This window comes from Triplophysa rosa, linkage group LG23, assembly GCF_024868665.1.
Source record: "Triplophysa rosa linkage group LG23, Trosa_1v2, whole genome shotgun sequence".
Taxonomy (NCBI): Eukaryota; Metazoa; Chordata; class Actinopteri; order Cypriniformes; family Nemacheilidae; genus Triplophysa; species Triplophysa rosa.
The window spans coordinates 3,039,011-3,061,232 of record NC_079912.1 but is presented as its reverse complement, the minus strand read 5'-3'; the positions used below and the strand labels follow the sequence as shown (position 1 = coordinate 3,061,232).

General features: G+C 44.9%; 2 protein-coding genes across 2 annotated transcripts in view; one reads left to right on the top strand and one right to left on the bottom strand.

Moving 5' to 3' along the window:
• gnal (guanine nucleotide binding protein (G protein), alpha activating activity polypeptide, olfactory type) overlaps window positions 1-22,222 on the top strand; it is a 124,798-nt gene that overhangs the window by 39,113 nt on the left and 63,463 nt on the right. Inside the window, exon 5 of the mRNA XM_057322271.1 lies at window positions 3,525-3,622. Within this exon, the coding sequence (XP_057178254.1) occupies window positions 3,525-3,622 (98 nt within the window). The remainder of the gene's footprint in view (window positions 1-3,524; window positions 3,623-22,222) is intronic.
• Window positions 8,605-13,306, bottom strand: LOC130546810 (zinc finger MYM-type protein 1-like). The gene is made up of 3 exons (XM_057322270.1): window positions 10,058-13,306; window positions 9,877-9,979; window positions 8,605-9,284 (listed from the first exon to the last, which is right to left on the bottom strand). Exons 1-3 carry the CDS (start codon window positions 11,200-11,202, stop codon window positions 8,757-8,759), a joined length of 1,776 nt encoding a protein of 591 aa, XP_057178253.1. The 5' UTR covers window positions 11,203-13,306; the 3' UTR covers window positions 8,605-8,756.

Here is a 22,222-nt window from a genome sequence, read left to right as displayed (position 1 = left end):
GATTATATCAATTAACAGTAATTTGTATAACACCTATTTAAATGCATAATAGCTATATAATAGTTATAAAACAGCATAAAGACAGTGTACATAACATATGATTTAAGCATGCTACAAAATAATTTACAGATAAATATTAACAAAAACACTTTGAAATAGGGCTGTGCCGATAAACAATATCATATCGAATCGCGATAGAATGTATTTCAAAAACGATGATAAGCTATTGGCATTTTGACTCGATATGGATTAATCTTACAGTCTAACAGACAGCAGAAATAAACGCAACAACAGTCAGTCAGCGTGCAGCTTTTATCATCAAATGGACTTTGTACTTTCATACTGCACTTGGCAAAGAAAACTCGACATGAGGAGGAAAACATTACTGGAAGCGGAAACAAAGGTGAAACTAACCTCGAGTTGTCATCACGCGGTTTATCAAGTGTCTTATTTTTTTCGCAATCGCCGGTTAAACAAAACAAACTTGAGGCGCAATTGCAAGCGAGTTACTTCGAAACTCAAGCACAAACGTTTTTATATCCATCGTTAACATATCTGCTAACATGAGCTGGTGCTTATGAAACAAACCAGCGATGCCCTGTACAGATCAGAGATGTAATGAAGTGAGTTTGTGTGCACATTAAAATATTGAACCTTGTATGTAAGATGCTTGCATGATTAAAGACATGTACTACAGTTTATGTGAGATGTCTTTAAGGTTCACTGAATACATTGAATGAATCCCACTACTCGAGCAAGACATTATTGCAGCGTTATGTATGTGCGCAGGTGCTGAGCCAATAGCGTTCGAATGTACACACCCAGATAGCACAATCCATCTGGTTTACGTCTATATGACGTCTGCATTTACATCTGCAAGACATCTTAAATACATAGTTTGCTCATCTGCAATACGTCTCGGAGACGTCTGAACGTCTGTAATACGTCTGCTAAACATCTGGAGATCTGCTGCTTAAAAACATCTGCTAAACATCTTAGAAAGAGCAGCTTTACATCCATTCTAAATCATAAACATCTTACAGACATCTTCTAGATGTCTATATGACGTCTGACAGCAGACATCTCCGAGACGTATTGCAGATGAGCAAACGATGTATTGTAGATGTCTTGCAGATGTAAATGCAGACGTCAAATAGACGTAAACCAGATGTATGTGTGCTATCAGGGCAGTAACGGAGCCCTTTCATTGGTTGAATGTACTGAATGAACACTCCCTTTACTTAACGAGTCAATTGAGTCAAAATGAGACTGAATGAACTGGTACATGTTGTTTATGGCCTAATATCCTCTGTGTTGCAACAGTGCATTAATTGAATTGAATTTTAACTGGTTAAAGGTTAACTTTTGTTAATAAACTGTATTTAAAATAGATTCTTTTAAATACAGTTTTTTAATTAAATATATATCGAAATAAATATCTGTCACGGATATGGCAGGAGAAGAACCCAAGTGCAGGCAACGGCGATGAAGGGGTTAACAAATACTTTTATTTGACAAAAAAATGGAAACCAAACAAAAACACCCACAATGGGGGAAAACAGAACTAAGAACTATAACTAAAACAAGAGACTTCCCACGAGGGGGCAAAATGAAAACAAGACAAATAAACCAAACTCAAAGACACGACCAAACTTCTAAAATCATAAAAGGCACAAAACTCACAAACAGGAACACGGGTAAGCACAGGAACATGAACATGAACATGAACATGAACATGAACATGAACATGAACACTAATACAATCCAGGACACCACAATCCAGGACACCGCAATACACGCACATACATGACGCAATACAAGAGCACAGGACAAAGAAACAAGAGGGTATAAATAGGGAGACAAACGAGGGATAACGACACGGGGCAGGTGTGGGTAATCAAACACTCAGGGAAAGATAACGAGGAAACAAGAGGAATGGGGCCAATGACAAGACACTGGAGAGAACGTATATTATTGTCAAACGGACAATAATATGTTTCTCTCCACACATAACCAAAGACTTTGCCATGGCTCTGCTACAGGACCAAGAAAAACATGACTAAGGAAGCAGAGCCATGACAATATCGTTATCGATCAATATAGAAAAAAACTATCGAGTTTACTTTTTTGCCATATCGCCCAGCCCTACTTTGAAATGAGTGTTACTTAATGTGATGTTGGTCTTTTGTCATTATTTTGCTGTTTTCAGTCTTCAGTGCATAGTCCGGTTGCCATGGTCACTCTGCTCTTAACAGCCACTAGTGCTAAATAATATAAAAATAAAACCAAATAATTACTTTTTATACGTTTATACAAAGAACATTTTATACATTTCATACAAACCACTTAGGCTATGTCTTACCTGAATTAATTTTTTGGTCAGAGGAAACATTCTTATCTTGGTGATGATCCCGCCGCTGTATAAATACCTTAAAAATATATAAAAAAACTTAAACAGTGCTTTCAGGCACTTTACCCTCTTTTCAATTTGTTGAAAAGCAACTGGAGTCTTTCACCTGATAAAATGAAATTTCCTGTCAGAGGAACTTTGTTCCAGTCAGTAAAGAAGCACCTCAAAAAAGCATTCTCCTGTCAGACGGCGTTCTGTCAGCTTACGAGTAAATATTTCATTTAAAATGCGATTTATACAACTCTTTAATCCACTGTTGTGAAATTAGAACTTCGAAGAAATGAGCGGTCCTGTCAGGCGCAGTTCAGCTGTTAATATTCCCATACAACACAGAGCAGCCTGCATAGCGTGTTAAATCTCTTGTAAATCTGGCAGATTTACAATGTTCAGACTAAAAACGTTTTAACCAAGCATAATAATTGTCGTGTGAATAGTCAATGTTAAGCTTGGGCTAATATAAATGGTAATGAAATTACGTGCTTGCGACCTGGCAGTTACGTTACCAGCAGGTCATCATGTTGATCTCAAAATATAACCAATATATTACGTAACTGGACCGTTCTTGGTTATCCTTCAATGTTAGGAGATGGTAAATGTGACATTATGAATTGGTCATTTATTGGTAATGAAATTACATGCCTAGGACGTGTACATTACGTTACCAGTAGGTCATGTAATTACCAAAATAGTACGAATATAGTACGTAACTGGACCATTTTTGGTTATCTTGTAATGTCAGGAGTTCGTGCAGGCGACGTCATGAATTGGTCATTTAATGGTAAAGAATTTATGTGCCTAGGACGTGTACTTTACGTTACCAGTAGGTCATGTAATTACCAAAATACTACGAATATAGTACGTAACTGGACCATTTTTGGTTATCGTGTAATGTCAGGAGTTCGTGCAGGCGGCGTCATGAATTGGTCATTTAATGGTAATGAAATTACGTGGCTGGGACGTGCCAGCTACGTTGCCAGCTGGTAAGTCATGAAATTACCAAAAATGACCAATAAATTACGTAACCGGTACATCATGTGTTAGCTGGGCTGTTGTAAATTGAGTGAAAATGTATTCTCTCATTTGTTTACCATTTTGTGTTGTTCTTTGTTAACAGGAGTTTTTTGAGCACGCAAAGCATCTGTGGGATGATGAGGGGGTTAAGGCCTGTTTTGAGCGCTCAAATGAGTACCAGCTCATCGACTGTGCCCAATAGTGAGTATCTGCAATTTCCTTCAGCTTTACTCCATAATTTCATATAAATACACTCATTTTGACATTTTTTGGGTCCTATGATTTACGCGATGCCATGTATGGAATTGCAGAATCCAGCCATAAAAATTGAATTTGCTGTATAACGTGGAATGGCACGGAATCTGGCATATTTAGCATTTCTTATCCAGGAAGTAGTGCTGAACATCTAATAAAATTCAAATCGTGCCAAAAATAACATCAATAGTTATTCAACTTCGGTTTTTATATGTAATCTGCTTGTTCTGCGTGTCTGTAAATAAAAGAGTAGCATGGTTTTGTGTACTGCACGTGTGATGCTCATGGAGTTTGCAGCGTCTCACTCTATAGGGATGTGAACACATAAACTGCATCTCCAGAACTGCGCTGAGAGTGTCATTTTTATTGTCTCCCAGAAAGTGGGGGTGATACACACATCTGTAAATGCACACGCATGCAGGCAGACATGCACACATACACACTGGGTGTTTGCACTGAACGCTTCAAGAATATCTCATTTCACATATACACATTTAACTGAGCAAAATGTTGACTCTGTGAACAGTGAGATGATGGGCTTTTAAATGCTGCTTTGTGTTTTATTAGTTGATTTAGTGAGTTGTTAGTCTAGGGATGTGTATTGGCAAAGGCCTCACAATACGATACATATCCTGATACATGAGTCACGATACTATATATTAACTGTGAAAGCACAATGAGTAATGAATCAATGAACAAGTGTTATTGTTAATCAGGAATATTTTTTATAGGGCTATTTTAATAGGGATGTGCAAAAATATTGATACAGCGAACTATCACAGTATTTTTTTCACGATAGTGCCTCGATGTACCAACACACACATATACAGTATCTCACAGAAGTACACCCCTCACATTTTTGTAAATATTTTATTATGTCTTTTCATGTGACAACACTGAAGAAATGACACTTTGCGACAAAATGAAGTAGTGAGTGTACAGCTTGTATAACAGTGTAATTTTTGGTGTCCCCTAAAAATAACTCAACATACAGCCATTAATGTCTAAACCGCTGGCAACAAAAGTGAGTACACCCCTAAGTGAAATTGTCCAAATTGGGCCCAATTAGCAATTTTCCCTCCTGTCAAGTGATTTGTTAGTGTTACAAGGTCTCGGGTGTGAATGGGGAGCATGTGTGTTAAATTTGGTGTTATCGCTCTCACTCTCTCATACTGGTCACTGGAAGTTCAACATGGCACCTCATGGCAAAGAACTCTCTGAGGATCTGAAAAAAGAATTGTTGCTCTACATAAAGATGGCCTAGGCTATAAGAAGATTGCCAAGACCCTGAAACTGAGCTGCAGCACGGTGGCCAGGAGCGTACAGTGGTTTAACAGGACAGGTTCCATTAAGAACAGGCCTTGCCATGGTCGACCAAAGAAGTTGAGTGCACATGCTCAGCGTCATATCCAGAGGTTGTCTTTGGGAAATAGACGTATGAGTGCTGCCAGCATTGCTGCAGAGGTTGAAGGGGTGGGGGGTCAGCCTGTCAGTGCTCAGATTATACGCCGCACACTGCATCAAATTGGTCTGCATGGCTGTCGTCCGAGAAGGAAGCCTCTTCTAAAGATGATGCACAAGAAATCCCACAAACAGTTTGCTGAAGACAAGCAGACCAAGGACATGGATTACTGGAACCATGTTCTGTGGTTTGATGAAACCAAGATCAATTTATTTGGTTCAGATGGTGAACCAAATTAATAATTTGGTGGAGTACAAAGACAAGTGTGTCTTGCCTACAGTCAAGCATGGTGGTGGGAGTGTCATGGTCTGGGGCTGCATGAGTGCTGCCGGCACAGTTCATTGAGGGAACCATGAATGCCAACATGTACTGTGACATACTGAAGCAGAGCATGATCCCCTCCCTTCGGAGACTGGGCCGCAGGGCAGTATTCCAACATGATAACGACCCCAAACACACCTCCAAGACGACCACTGCCTTGCCAAAGAAGCTGAGGGTAAAGGTGAAGACCTAAACCCTATTGAGCATCTGTGGGGCATCCTCAAATGGAAGGTGGAAGAGCGCAAGGTCTCTAACATCCACCAGCTCCGTAATGTCATCATGGAGGAGTGGAAGAGGACTCCAGTGGCAACCTGTGAAGCTCTGGTGAACTCCATGCCCAAGAGTGTTTAGGCAGTGCTGGAAAATAATGGTGGCCACACAAAATATTGACACTTTGGGCCCAATTTGGACATTTTCACTTAGGGGTTTTGTTGCCAGAGGTTTAGACATGAATGGCTGTGTTGAGTTATTTTGAGGGGACAGCAAATTTACACTGTTATACAAGCTGTACACTCACTACTTTACATTGTAGCAAAGTGTCATTTCTTCAGTGTTGTCACATGAAAATATATAATAAAATATTCACTAATCTGTGAGGGGTGTACTCACTTATGTGAGATGCTGTACTCACTTCTGTGAGATACTGTATAGGCATTGTATACATTGTACAACATGGTATTATTGCAAGTATTACTGATGAGCTAGATATACTTTAGATATATTATTAACGATAGCACAGATACGTCTGTAAGATGTCTACTAAAGATCTCGATATCTGGAAAATACTGTATATGCTGTGTAGAAACATCTGATAAAGGGGGCAGTCGTGGCCTAATAGTTAAAGAGTCGGACTTGTGACCAGAAGGTTGCCGGTTTGATTCTCAGGGCCGGTGGTTACCTTACCCCTACTTGCTCCCCGGGTGCTGCAGTGATAGCTGCCCACTGCTCCGGGTGTACGTGTGTTCACGACGTGCTGTGCGTGTGTTCACTACTCTCTGGAGGGGTTAAATGCAGAGGTCACATTTTGGGTATGGGTCACTATTAGGGGTGTAACGATACGCGTATTCGTATTGAATCGTTCGGTACGAGGCTTTCGGTTCGGAACGCATTACAAACCGAACGGTTCGTTTGACTAATCCTAAAATAAAATAAAATTGCTTAAATTGTGTGAAATATGATATTCTCAGAGCGACTTCTCTCAACAAGGCAACCCAAACGACGTAGAAGGCAACGTGCTGTCTGCCACGCCCACCCACCCACAAAGAAAAACACAATTACACTTAACCGTTACTCCAGTCAGGCATATTAGCGCGTAGCAATATGGCTAGTAACGTGAATGCGATTACCAGACCAGAAATAGAAGATCCTCCAAAAATCAACAGGTCTGGTTTTTGGGACCACTTTGGTTTCCCTGTAAATTATGAGGGGGGTGGCAAGAGAGTGGTGGATAAAAACACTACGGTATGTCGCATCTGCTACACGACAATAAGCTACATTAGCGGGAATACTTCAAACATGTCAACTCATTTACGCCGACATCACCCCAGTGTGTCAATAGCTGGCAATCGACGAAAACAAGGAGAAACACGCACGCTACAAACTATCCCCGCAGCATTTATGCAGGCATTTCCAACCGATTCGAACAAAGCAAAACAAATCACTGCGGCGATTGGTACATCTATAGCCGCGGATATGAGACCGTACTCTGTAGTAGAAAACGCGGGTTTTAAAAACGTGCTTCATGTAATTGAGCCCCGCTACACTATTCCTTCACGAGGCCATTTCAGCAACAACGTAATTCCTGCTTTGTACAAAAAACAAAAGTCCAAACAGAGAATCAATTGGCCGAGGCACAAGCGGTTGCTCTGACAACGGACGGCCTCTGTAGTTACATGACTGGCCAAGTAAAAAACACAAATGTTAGACTTAAAAGTTTTATATTTTATTTTGATTATACAATTCCTTCAGTTCATCTTTCTGGAAAAACCTAAAAATGGAGTCAAAACATATATAAAAATTGTTCTTTACTTTGTATTTGTGTCTGTCTACTACAAAATTACATTTCATTTTTTGGTTTTATATGCTGCTGAGGAAACACCACAGAAGATGGGTAAAAAAAACATACTTTATGATGTTAGTTTTAATAAATAAAAATGTGAACAAAAATCAAGGAAATTTTTCTGGCATTTCTTCCTTTTTGCTGTATCGAAAACGTACCGAACCGGGACACCACTATGCCGTATCGAACCGAACCGTGAATTTTGTGAACCGTTACACCCCTAGTCACTATATCTGACAAATAGGTCACTTTCAAAAGCATAAATGTCTTAGAAAAAGCAGTTTTACATGCATTGTAAATCAGGAGTTCCCTAAACTTAGTCCTAGAAGGGCACTGTCCTGCACAGTTTAGCTCCAACCCCAATCAAACACACATGAACCACTTAACCCTAACTCTCTCTCTCTCTTTCTCTCTCTCTTTCTCTCTCTTAGTCAAATAAATGCTATCCTATCACTCTACTTTATCTCTGTTTCCGATGTAAAGCAGACGGAGTGCTAGAATGAGCCGTAACTTACAAAAATAACAGTCATTTTCACCAACATCAATAACAGCTTTAACTTGTTTTTAACATGGCCTTCTCGACGGCTAGCCGTGGATTATTCCTTACATATATTGCAAGTTGTCCTGGCTAGTGCATGTATGCAGTGCTATGCGCAGGTGTCACGATACTAATCAACGGCAAACTATCTTTCCTTGGTGTACCTCTCACGATCAGATTCAAGCTGCCCAGGTTAATGGTGAAGATGGCAAAAAGTTCAGAGGACTAAACTGAAAGTGCCTGGTTTCACAGACGAGGCTTAAGGCTAGTCCCAGACAAAAATGAATGCTTAAGCTGTCTGAACTGAAAACAGCTTGTGCTAACATATCTTAAAATATGTCAGTGCCATTGTTTTGTCTCAAGATGAACACCAGTAATGTTTTTCTGTCTAGGCATTTTTATAAAAGCAACTTAAATACAGTATACTAATTAAACGAATGCATAGTCCTGACCAGTGGAGGCTGGTGCTAAAAATATTTGGGGGGGGCGCAAACAACAACTGTCAGTAATGCAGGACTATAAATAGCCATTAATCAGGTTATGTATCATTATTACAGTCAATGTTAATACATGCAAATAAATGTACTATGAATCAGTGAATTTGAATTGAATGTGGGTTTATTATCAGTAATGAAGTAATCAAGGTAATCATTAAAAAAAACACAACACACTATAGTTACCTAATCATTGGCCATTAACACTATTTGAAAATAAATTTTGCTCTCCTTTCTTTCTGACTTGCAAATTTCTCAATGACCTTCTGGTTAAAGTCAATGATCTCAGTCACCATTCTCTTCTCCATTGACAGCATGGCCAATGCATTTAGTCTCTCCTGGGTCATGCTATTTCTCAGAAAAGTCTTAACTCTTTTCAAAGTTGAGAAACACCTCTCAGCCTCTGCTGTGGTCATGGGTGTGGTGATGAGGATCTTTAGGAGAGTGACAGTCTCTGAAAAGACTTCTTCAAGATTGTTCTCCTTAAACAGCTGCAGTAGGTCCACAGCACCACAACAGGTTCTGAACTCTTCCTTGCAGTAGATGAGACTAAGCTCTGTCTTTAGCTTACTCCCATTGAGCACTGGATAGGCCTTCAAAGTCCTACTCAGTGCATCTTCAGGAAACGCCACTGTGTACTGTTCAAACCTGTCTGCTTGCAGCAGGGTGGCACTAACGAGGTGGCTTGTGAAGCAGAACCGTTCCATGGTGTGTTGGAGTATGGTGTCACAGACCTACAGAGTGAAGGACAAAAACAAAAATGATGTAGTGATGACAAAATGTCAATTTCAACTGCAACATGATCAGTTGTAAGTAATAGAGAGACGGAGACCAGTTTCAATGTTTGAATCCCTGATTTATCCAAACTTCATACATATGGACTAGACAAACATGCCAAGTTTCATGAACTTCTGATGCTTAGGGCGCTAATAGCATTTTTTTATTATCAGCCATTTTCATATCAATCAGATAAAAAGGGCACACCACTAGAGGAAACCTAAGAATAACAAATCTATTTAGATCACTATTTAAAGACTATGAAAATGGTTAAATAGATTGACTTGTAGTAAAATATGCATTGCAAATAAATGTAGTAGAGTTTCATAAAGTTTAATAAAGCCCAATATCAAAGGATCTACTCTTTGCTACAATATTTAAGCAAAAAAATTATAAACTCAAAGACATGAGAACACATTTAGTACCCAAAGAGGGTAAATGAAACCATGCCGTTTAACTTGTTGTTAATATTTACTTTCTTTTTGATAGCTTCCTTTGATAGCTTTTCTATGAAAAACTGCAGAGTAACAAGGACTACAATAAACTTACCTCTGTTGCAATCCGTTCATGGACGTCTGGACTAAGCAACCGCCGCCTCTTTGGTTGAGAAGCTCCTTCACTGCTTTGGTTAACCAGAGAATGGAGAGAATTTCTGCAAAGGATTAAGAAAATGTATGACTAATAACAATAATAATGATAACAAATTCAAAAGAAGGAATACAGCTGCTACCTGATCTTCTGTATGTCCTGCTGGAACTGCTGGATGCTCCCCTTAATGTGGACTGAATCTATGTCCTTCTTCTGGAGTTTGGCATAGAGGATGTCCACGTGTGGCATGATGTTGTGGAAAAGTTGCAGAAAAAAATTAAAATCCTGATCCTCCAGCAGCATGGCAAAGCCTCCTGCCTCTCTGGTGGTAACAGGGTCAAAGTCACCTGAGTCTCGAATAGTTTCAAAACAGCGAATGAGGCCCTCTCTGTGCTCAAACACTGTATTGATGGCACGGCTGTGGAAGTTCCATCTAACACTGCTTGATGTTGGTAGTCTATGGGCAACTACTTTATCAAGAACATCTGTGCGCTTGGGTGATCTTGAAAAAAAGCTGGCAAATCCTCCAAGGTTAGAAAAAAAAATTCTAACTTTGGGTATGTGAGAAGTGGCCTTTTGCATTATTAGATTGAGCTGATGAGCATAGCAGTGGATGTAATGGGCATTTGGGTACACATCTTGAATCTTCCTTTGAACACCTGCAGTGGCACCTCTCATCACGCTGGCTCCATCATACGCTTGGGAGATGAGTTTACTCTTCTGATCCTCTGGAAGGATGACAGTAAGATGCTCTTTTAGTGCTGTAGCGATGGAATCAGCTGTAGTTGAATGCAGATGAATAAAAGCAAAAAACCTCTCCTGTACGTTGCTTTTGCCATCAATGTAGCGCAGCACAAGCACAAGTTGGCACTGTGTGGCAATATCGGTGGTCTCGTCGGCCTGGATTGATAGAAAATCGCTGTTTTGTGCTTCTTGGATTATGTGTTCCCTCATAACAGACAACATACAGTCCAACAGCTCGTTCTGCACGGTTTTCGAAGTTCCCTTAAACACAGAGGCATTCTCGAGGTGCTCTTTCAAAACTCCATCAAGAGAAGCAACAAAGTCGACCAAGCCACGGAATATCCCGGGGTTATCTGAGCTCTCGCTCTCATTGTGGCCACGCAAAGCCAGCTCAAATGCGCCACAAAATTTTACACAGTCTATTATTCTAGACAGGATGTGTCGATTTTTTGTGACCTCTTCATTGTGCCTTCTAATGCCAATCCTGTAGCCTTCATCTAGCTGTTCAGCAATGCTAAGCTTCCCAAAAAACTGGAGCCTCATAGCGTTGTCAAGATGGCTGCGGCTACTTTCATGTCGCTTGCACTTATCAGAGAGATGTTTTAAATCGCAAACCCCTGTTGTTGTCCACAACGTTTTGGTGCCAAGACTTTGAAACAGCAAACAGGGAAAACAATAAAAGGCATGACTTACATCGCATCCAGCTAGCCAACTCCGTTTTCCATAAGAAGTGCACCGCGATCACTTGACTGCTGCTGAATTTGCAAGTTGGGTCGATCTGGTCCAAGCTCCTTGATCCGTTTTTTTTCTTCATCTGAACGCCTTTGGAACGGGTATTCTTGTAAAGATAAAACCGAATTTTCTTTCATCTCGAGATAATTTCGCTTGCTTCCACGTTAATCAGTACCTGTCAGTCAAATGACAATCTGCTGAGCGGTAATGAGAGGCCTTAAGAACGGTCCAATCACATGAGGCCAAAAATATAAAAACAATATTGATTCGCTTACAACAAAAGTGGGAGGGTTTGGGGCGCAGAGTGCTGCGCCCCAAGGACGATTTGAAACAAGCCAATTAGAGCTCAGCCTCAAATCACATGCTTTTCAAAAATGTTCGTGCCTACATGCACACTCGTTTGTCCGGCGCCCCGCACACGTATGAACAAAATACAATTTTGATTTTTTGATTTTTTAATAAATGATAATATGACTAACGGTGGAATAGTACGACTAAATTATTTTATTACGTTATTAATTTGCGATATATATTAAACTTATTGTTGGCATATTAAAGTAGCTTTCTTTTCTGGATAACTTTAAGGGGGCAGCGCCCCCTATTGACCGGCCGCCACTGGTCCTGACTCCTGGCTAAAGCTAAGTCTTGTCTGTGAAACTGGGCTATAGTATTCTGCAGTGTATGATTCAGAACATATTGTCCTACTTAAAATAATCAAATCTTTTTGAAGCAGCAAAGTATCCAGTGGGCAAAAGCAGAAACAGAGTTTCAACGCCCTTTATGCAACGCCCTTTAACGCCCTTGACCGGACTACAAAGCTATAAGCAACATGCTATGCTGATGGTTTGATTTACTTGATGAGGCGCTGCGGCAACCATACTTGTATGCTCCGTATGCTTCTAGGGCAGTAATATGTCTCTGTATTTGAATTGATCATGTCTATATTTGGCTGCACATTCAGGCGATTGGAACATGCAGAGTGCAAAGTCAAAATGTGGCATAGAGTACATTGTGGCATATGAAGCCAGAAAACGGGTGACCAAGGGCAATATCTGTCCTGCATGGATTAAACTCTCAGATTCATGTTACACAGAAGCTCTCAACAATAACACAGCACATTTGAGTGTACTGACTTAGACTGGGGTAATGTATGACTGCCATCATTTGTTCATCCTCAAAAAGTTAATTTCCTACAGGATTGATGCGGAAATTAGCGTGTTTTTCCCAAGGCCACTGCACATACTGCGCCTTTATGCTGCATGCATGTTAGTGACCGTGTGTGTGTTTTTTGTGGTCATCTGCAGGAGGAAGTTCAGCATGCAGATGCTTCAGTTTGATAACGGTCAGGATGACAAAGGGCTCACTGTTATTTCTGCTGCGCCTCTCACACGTCGACGACAACACCACAGCTAAACGAAAAATGTAGCCAGAACCAACAGATACCAAGTGTTGCATCTATCATTTGATTCGAGGCAGTGTGTGTCATCACAACGGTTGACAAAAAAATGGCTAAGATGGGTAGAAGTTTTGTGCATTTTTCTCAGAAAGCAACATTCCAGTGTGTTTTTCTGACAGACGTTTTTACTTTTGAGGGTTTTTTCTATTCCAGAATCCTGGAAGCGTCTGTGCTTTGACCAATTACAGGACAGTTTACTCTCACGTGACTTGTATTACCAAATTTGGATTCATTTTGAAATGTTGCCAAGAGAAAGTGAACAGAAACAAGATGAAAAATGGAACATTGTATCAATTTAGCCCTTGGGAACAAACTACAGGTCTGAAATATAGTTCATGTCATTTAGTTCACTTATACCTACTAACATGGCAAATGATGTTGGTCTCATGAACGGTATGAGGCAAGTTTGAAAGAGTCATTTAATTTTTTCAAAAAATTACATATTAACTTTATAGACAAACATATATTTGGTTTAAGGGTGTCTATAAATATGTCCGTTTTCCTCATGGTAGGCAGATCTGATTTGACATTATTAGCTGCTGAAATTTGATTGGCTTTTGGCAGCCATATTTTTATGTATTCAACTCAACTCAACTTTATTTATAGCACTTTTAGGCATGTGCCGGTATCAAATTTCCATGCTGCGATTAATTGATTAAGGTTTCGTCGCGTTAAACGGTATTATCGCAGTATTCAATTCTATGAGAAATGCAGGTTGAAAATATAAACCAACTTGAGTGTTTTCCTCTTGATAACAACTTTATTTTAAATAATAAAGAGAACCTCAAACATTTAAATACAAATAAATATAAATAAAACAACACACAGTAATGATGTGTAAAGTGAGTTTATTCAAACAGAATAAAGTGCAAACTGCAAAAGAACAACTTTTGTTAACTGCTTTTAAATATACTTATGTCTGTACAACGCTAGTTCATATCTAATTCATATCATTATTATTATTATTGTTTGAATAACAAGCCAAGCCAGTGTGTTAACTATTATAGCAAGCTAAACATTTATAAACAGCAAATTCACTCGCACTTTGTGACAGTGTATGACTTTATTGCATTCCATCAACGTATAATTAAAATCATTATTCTGCCACACTGTCAAATTTCATTACTCGGCTTACTTTTAACCCAAAATATTTCCAAACCTCAGACTTCACCCTTTTAGAAGGGGGATAAATCGTCGGCAGCGTTCCTCCTTCCGCCATGCTTCCTCTCCCTGTGGTACTGTTACATCAGAGTGCGCACGCGTCTTTTGCTCAGCAGCGCCCACACACACACACGCACGCACGCACGCACGCACGCACACACACACACGTAGGCATCTCCACATGGGGAATGGGATTGTTTAGATCAGAGTGCGCATTCCTACGCAGCATACACGCAGTGTACTCTTATCCGGTTGATGAAAAATAAACAAATACGCGTTCTAAAAATCAAAATGCTGATCTATATATTTTCACGGTATTTGAAAGTGCCCGCGATAACAACATCGCGGCCGAATTCATATTACCGAGAAGTTGTAATCTTAAGTCTAAGCGCTTCTTTTACAATTATTTCATTGTTACAAAGCAGCTGTACATAAGACATATTGACTATAAGCAAACAATTAAAGTTGTACCTGCAAAAACAAGAAAAAGGTGAAAACACAGAAGACAGACATACCCACATACAAAACACTCCACACACACAATATGCACACGTACTAACACACATCAGACATAGATACGCACACACACACACACACACACACACACACACACACACACACACACACACACACACACACACACACACAGCACACACACACACACACACACACACACACACACACACACGTACACACACACACAACACACCACTCAGTGAGAGCACACATTTAAGATAAAGGAGAGAGAAGCACAGGTCAAATATAACAGACTATAAATTCCTATATGCAATATTAATTAAGTAAAATTTAAATCAATTCTAAAGCAGCCCCCCAGGCAATAGGAACGTTCAAACGTGGCGAGGAACCCAAAACTCTAATCGAGAAAAAAAACCTCAGGAGAACCCAGGCCCAACCAGGGGATTTCAGTTCCCCTCTGGCAAAAGCTGCTGCCTCTGCACAAGCTCCAGAGCTTGCACAACAAGGCTAAATAAAAATAAATAAACTTACTAATAAATAAATTATAGTTTAAGATTATCATTAATAATCTAATAGCATTTGAAATTGTTGAGGTGTCAGGTGACCGCGTCCTTCTTTATCCAGCTCTATCATCTCAGCTCTTGTCAGGTCGCCGCTTCCCATTCTCCGCTCTACCATCAGGTCAGGCCATGAACTGCATCCTGCTCGCTGTGGTAACCTTGGAACAATGAGACAAGACTGGCTGAGAGTAGAGTACTGTTCTGACTCTTTGATGCAACAAGTACATCAGTTGTGTTTTTGGTTCCGGTTGATCTAACTAATGCAGCCTAAACCCTCAAGAAGATTTATATTATGGAAGAGTAGTGTATGCAAGATTAAAAAGATGCGTCTTTAGTAGTGCTGTCAATCGATTAAAAAAATTAATCGGATTAATCACACATTTTCTGTGATTAATCACGATTAATCGACACATAACAATAATATTTTAAAATATACTTTTACATTTGAATAATTTCACATTTAATCTTCAAATTGATGTAGAAACAACATATTTCTTTAACAGCATCATTTTATGAATGAAAGAAAACATTTTGATATTAGTACTGTAACTGATGTCTCTATTAAATTGATTATTTTAACATTAATTATAGCCATTCAACAATATAATTGAGAGCTATCATGAAATATACAGAAATTGAAGGAAGTTCTCAAACACTTTACAGTCTTTAATGCTAAATTATAAATTAAATGCAGAAGAATTCTCATTAAAGCTACAAAATCACATTGATTTCTTCTTTTATTTTGTTCTTTGATTAACATTAGTGACAGGAGTCACAGCAGCACGTTTAAGAACGTGGCCCCTTTAAGAGCTGTCTCAGTACGCAGATCTGACTGTCACCGCACTCCCATTTTCACAACTCTTTGCATTCATTTAAGATTTTATTTTACACTTTTAAGTCTTGCTTAAGAAAATGCTAGACAAAACGGCTTTCTGACATAATCTTGTTTGGTTTTATCCATTCAAGCACGAAAGAGAACTGAACACGGATGCGCTGTCTGACAGAGATTCACCAACGCAGCCTTCAAGCCCGTGACTGTTTACACCAGACTGGACCTCACGTTGCGTTTTGCCGCGTCTCACAGTTCAGAAGCTGTCTATCTTCATTGAAAGCGTCAAAGCAACTGTTTCAAATCGCGCTTAAGTGGTTTAAAAGCCTGTACACCAGGGGTCTTCAACTACTTTTCTTTGAGGGCCAGACTCCAAAAGTATAAATAGGATGTGGGTCAGTTTTTTTTTTTACCATATCCTCATTTCTTCTGTTATTTTGTATTTCTGTAATTTATTTTGTTTTGTTCCTTTTATACTGTTTTTGTTGCTGTTACTTGTAGGCCATATATTAAAACATGCACACAAATATTGCATCCAGTATTTGTGCCTTTTAATGATATTAAATTAAAAAGGAAATTGTCTTTTTAACTGTATTTTATATTCCTTAATGCATTACTTTACCCAAAAATTGCTACTAATTTACTCACCCACAGTTCCCTTTCTGTCTGTCTCTCGACGTTGTGTCGAACCAACAGAATGGGGTTTGTCTTGAGAACCTATCATCTTCTGAGTATTTAGAAAAGGCCAATGAAAATTGGCGAATGAAATTTGCATGCCGGGCTCCTCCCCGGATGTCCGGGTATAAGAGGGAAGCCGGCGTGCTCATTCATTCACCTTTTGTTCTTCAGAGCCTACGCATCTGGTGAGCTTCTCTACGATCTGGGTGATCATTCTTTCTGCTGGAATCTACGACGTGGACAGCGGACGGTCCCTTCCTGCAGTGACTCTCCCCTGGGCGTCTCGGCAGTTCCGGAGGTGTTCGAGCAAATTTCCTTTTCTAAAAGAGCAAATTTCTCCAGCGTGGCTTGTCCCGCTGTTCTCATGGGTGCAACACACTCATCGAGGAGGGGGACGGACACAATGCCTGCTTCCAGTACGCTGGGGCAGACGTTGTGGATACGTCCTGCCCGCACTGCGGGCGGTGACGATTCAGACGTTGCGTCACAGGTGGCTGTGTTCCCACGGGACTCAGCCACCACCTCGTTTGCTCCCCGTTCCGTGGCGGCAGGACTACGGCCCTGCCGTCCGCTATGGCAAGCAGCGAGGGTGAGATGAGGATTACTGTGAGCGATAATCCGCCAGCCACGGCTCACGGACCGTTCACACCTCGTTTCGCTCGTCTGACCGTTCCCCAAAAAAGACGGTCCGCCGTCTTATTCCTCAATCACGTATTCGGACACGATGCGTGATGATGAGAGGTCTCTTGCAGCATCGGGGGGTGACGTACTGCCATCCGACTCCGACGATTCTTCGGGCTCCCTCCCTCGGGGGGTCGAGCCCAGGAAAAAGCGGATGTCGAGATGTCGGCCATGCTTTCCCGGGCCGCCGTGAGTGTTGGGTTGCAGTGCCCGCACTGCCTCTCCCGGCGTTCGCGGCTGGCTACATGGCGCCTCGGGTTTGAGCGCGGCTCCAAGCCGCGCCCGCCCCCAGTGCCGTGTTTACCGGAAGTGCATGAGGAACTTTGCAAGACCTGGAACGCCCCTTCCGGCACGTTTCACGTCAAACAAAGTTCTGTCACCCTCTCTTCCCTCGAGGTTGAGACAGCTGGAGGATGCGTCGGTGTCCCCCAGGTGGAGTTTGCCGCCGCGGTGCACTCGTGCCCGTAGGTGGCGGCCACCTGGGGGGGCTCGACCTAGACTCCCGTCCAAAGCATGTGGTGTCTCGGCATCTCTGGTGTCGAGAGCTTACATTGCGGCGGACCAGGCTGCCTCCTCTCTCCACGCTATGGCTCCTGCCAGGCCAGGGCGTTGAGAGAGCTCCACGAGGGTAAGACCGACCCAGCGCTTATGCAGGAACTCCGCGCCGTCACCGACCTCGCTCTACGGGCGACCAAGGTGACCACGGGGGCCCTGGGTCGGACGATGTCCACACTTGTGGTCCATGAGGAACTCCTCTGGCCGATACTTGCGCAGATGAGTAACGCTGAGAAGGTCCGCTTTCTCGACGTACCCGTCTCGCAAGGGGGGGCTGGTTGGTGTTACTGTGGAGGGTTCTCGACAGTAAAAAGCAGTCCTCCGTGCCGCAACTCGGCCGCCTCGGCCGTCGAGTCCCGTGCACTGTCTGCTTCCCAGCAGCCCTGGTCCTCTTCAACGCCCTCCAGTGACCTGGAGGAGACAGCGAAGAGGAGACCATCGCCCCATCAGCAGCCGCGGGCAGCGGCTGTCATGGGATCACCTCAGGGGGATCGAGGCTACCATTGGGCCCGACCCCAGCCACAGCGCTGGTAGGTCGGATAGGGACGGTTCCTGCCCCGTCCCTCCATCTGCTGGCCCCCTCTGGGGGGCTGGCGCCCACTTACTCTCAAAAAGGAGAGTTTCCTCTCTCTCTGGGTTACCTCAGCCGCTCTCACCCTCTGCACGACGGTGAACGGCAAACTCGACGTTGCGTCATGGCAAAGCGCAATGTCGAGTATAAACACCAGCCCTCAGCACTCTCAGTCAGACAGTGCGTTGAGCTGCGCAGTCGCCAGGCAGGAAATATGGCAGAGCCGATCTCCTCCCCGGGGGGCCTCCCCTGGCAAGGAATCCGTACTGCTAGCCATCGAACCACCCTCCGCGGGGGCGATGAAGCAGATCAACCTCTAGTCCCCTGTCACAGTTCTGGGAGCCCCCAGACTGTCAGGCGGGCTGAGGAAGACGATCCGTCTCGGCTACGCGATTCAGTCGCTACACGTCCGCCCAAGTTCCGGGACGTCCTTTTACCTCAGGCAGAGGCAGGGATGCCCCCGTACTTCGGGCGGAGGTCGCCTCCCTTCTGGTGAAGGGAGCGATCGAGCCCGTCCCACCGGCCGAGGTGTTCAGCGGGTTTTACAGCCCGTACTTCATTGTCCCTAAGAAAGGCGGAGGGTTGCGCCCTATCTTGGGTCTGTGTGTTCTGAACAGGCACCTACACTAGCTGCCTTTCAGGATGGTCACGCAGAAGCGCATCCTGGCGTCCGTCAGGCGTCAGGACTGGTTCATGGCAATCGACCTGAAGGACGCGTACTTTCATGTCTCGATCCTCCCTCGACATCGGCCGTTCCGACGGTTCGCGTTCGAGGGACGGGCATATCAGTACAGGGTCCTCCCCTTCGGTCTGTCCCTGTCTCCACGAGTCTTTACGAAGGTCGTGGAAGCCGCCCTCCTTCCCCGTAGGGAAGGAGGTGTGCGGGTACTAACTATCTCGACGACTGGCTCAAGTTTTGGCACACTCTCGAGATCTGTTGTGTACACACAGGGACCTGGTGCTCCGGCACCTAGATCGGTGGGGCTACAGGTCAACTGAGAAAAGAGCAAGCTCTCCCCGGTGCAGAGCATCCTCTTTCTCGGTATGGAACTCGACTCTGTCCTCACGAGCGGCCCCGCTCACCCCCCGGGGGGGGGCGCGAGACCCGCGACGAGGAAGCCCGCACCCTCGCGGCCTCCCAGAGGCAGCGCGACTGACTAGCGCGCCCGATCAGTGTTGAACTGCCTGAAGATCAGACAGTCAGCGGTCCCCCTGTAACAAGAGGCTCCTGGGATACATGGCATCCTCGGCGGGGGTGGTCCCCCTCGGGTCGATGCACATACGACCGCTCCAACACTGGCTGCAGAGTCAAGTTCCTTGGAGAGCGTGGCACACCGGCAGCAGGCGTATGGTCACACGCTTTTCTGCCGACACACCCTAACCCCCTGGTCTCCATGACCTTCTTGCGGACAGGGGTCCCCTTTGGGATGCCTCCCTGCAAGGTTGGGGTGCCGTGTGCAACGGGCAAGCAGTGTCGGGGCGGTGGACGGGCCCCCGCCTGCGTTGGCATTTCAACTGCCTAGAGTTGTTGGTTGTGCTACTTGCATTGAGGAGGCTACTACCTCTCGTGCAGGGAAGCACGTGCTGGTCCGGTCGGACAGCACAGCTGCTGTGGCGTATTTTTCACTCACAGCAGCTAACATGACTCGCCCGACGCCTCCTCCTCTGGAGTCAGCAGGTGATCAGCTCCCTGCGAGCCACACACATCCCAGGCGTCCTGAACCAGACAGCCGATGCGCTCTCTCGTCAGTCGACGCCTCGCGGAGAGTGGCGACTCCCTCCCCGCGCAGCCGGCTCATTTGGGGCAGTTCGGCCAGGCACAGGTGGTCCTGTTGCCTCCCCGGACTCCACCCATTGTCCGCTTTGGTACTCCCTGTCCGAGGTACCCTCGGCACGGATGCCCTTGCGCACAGCTGGCCGCGGGACAAGCGGAAGTACGCTTCCCCCCAGTGAGCCTCATTGCACAGGTCCTGTGCAAGGCCAGGGAAGAGGAGCATCAAGTGGTACTAGTTACGCCCCTTGGCCTAACCAGGACTTGGTTCTCGGAGCTAAGGCTCTGACAACGACTCCCCCCTGGCCGCTCCCCCTGGCGAACTGCTTCCCCAGGGGAAGGGGCACGTTACGGCATCCCAGGCAGAACCTGGTCTCCATGTCTGGACGGGACGAGGAGATCCTGAGTGACCCACCCCCGGTCCGGTTGGGACGTCACTCAGGCTAGGGCTTCGGCCACTGGGCGGCTATACGCCCATAGGTGGCGCCTCTTCTCGTCCTGGTGCTCTTCTCACCGAGAAGACCCGCGGAGTTGCTCGGTCGGGTACGAGCTGTCCCGTCCTCAAGAGAACGGGGGAGTAACCTCTCCCCCTCCACACTGGGAATGTATGTAGCCGCTACGGCCGCTCATCATGACCCAAGTGCTGGGTAGCCTCTGGGACAGCACGACCTGGTCATTAGGTTCCTAAGGGGCGCGAGAGGGTGACCACCTTACCCGCGCTCCGTACCCTCTTGCGACCTAGGTGGCGGGCCTCAAGAGGCCCCGCCCCCTTCGAGCCTCTCGGGGTTGCCGCTCTTTCTCAGTCTTGATAAAGACGGCTTTCCTCATGGCGCTCACCTCCAAGAGGGTAGGGGATCTACAAGCACCCTCCATGTCCACAGATTACCTAGAACTCGGGGCCGGGATTCTCACGTTATCTTGAGACCCCGCCCCGGCTACATGCCCAAGGTTCCCACCACTCTCCCGAGAGACCAGGTGGTGAACCGGGGAGGAAGACCCAACCTGTCCGTGTTGTGTCCAGTACGCGCACGGCGCCTCTACTTGGACCGCACGCAGAGCCCAGAAGCTCTGAGCAGCTCTTTGTCTGTTTCGGAGGTCAGCAGAAGGGAGGGCTGTCTCCAAACAGAGGCTGGCAATTCGCCCCTGCCCGTTGGGAGTGAGGCACACCCCTCATGGGCACTGGCTCAGGGCGCCTCTCTGGAAGACATCTGCAGAGCTGCGGGTTGGGCTATGCCCAACAACTCCGTGAGGTTCTAATACCTACGCGCGGAACCGGTGTCAGCCCGCATCCTGGCAAGGTGTGGGACCGGCAGCCGGTAGGGCGTACGCCTGCGGAAGCCCTTCCCCCTCCGGGGGGAGCAGTGGCTATCCCGCCTCACTCTCCCCTCGGGTAAAGAACAGGCATTCCATCTATTACTAAGCACCCTTCCAGGGGACAGGCTGGGCAGAGCAGCCCTGCCCCCTTAGGCCGGGGAACAGTTGAGTTATCTCCCACATAGCTCTAACCGGGCCTAGTGTTCCAGATGTGGTAACCCCCCCTTTGTGGGCTGTTCCGTCTGATGTATCCTCATGAATGGTTCCCACCTTGGCAACCCATGACCTCCCCAGGTGGACTCCCACCTTGCGGTTAACTCCTGCAGTCCGCACATTCCTCCCATGAGTTCTCCCCTGATGGTGAGACCATGTGGTGTCTCCACTAATTCCTCCCTACGGTAGGTAGTGGCCTCTGCAGCGTTTTTCCCCCAGGGGGTAATAATGCTTACCCAGTTGCCCGTACGGTGCCGGTCGGCTTCTCGCCATTTAGAGAACTAGGCCTCCGCCGGTGACAGGGGCTTCCCAACTTTGTGTAAAGCTCTGGGTCCCCCTTCCTCTCCACTGGAGGGTCATAATTTCGCGTTAGCGTCTTCGTCTGACTCGCCCAGGCCAGTCAACGTCGCTCCGCAGAGATTGTGACGCGGCTCAGTGCTGTGGCGTTTTCCATAGGAACCCCATTCTGTCGGTTCGACACAACGTCGAGAGACCGACAGAAAGGGAACGTCTTGGTTACGGATGTAACCTCGGTTCCCTGATGGAGGGAACGAGACGTTGTGTC

Coding starts and splice junctions, on each gene's coding strand:
- LOC130546810 (XM_057322270.1), bottom strand. CDS start 11,202: ATGAGGCTCCAGTTTTTTGGGAAGCTTAGCATTGCTGAACAGCTAGAT. Junction 9,980..10,057: donor CAGGACATACAGAAGATCAG/GTAGCAGCTGTA, acceptor AATCCTTTGCAG/AAATTCTCTCCATTCTCTGG. Junction 9,285..9,876: donor ATGAACGGATTGCAACAGAG/GTAAGTTTATTG, acceptor TTCACTCTGTAG/GTCTGTGACACCATACTCCA.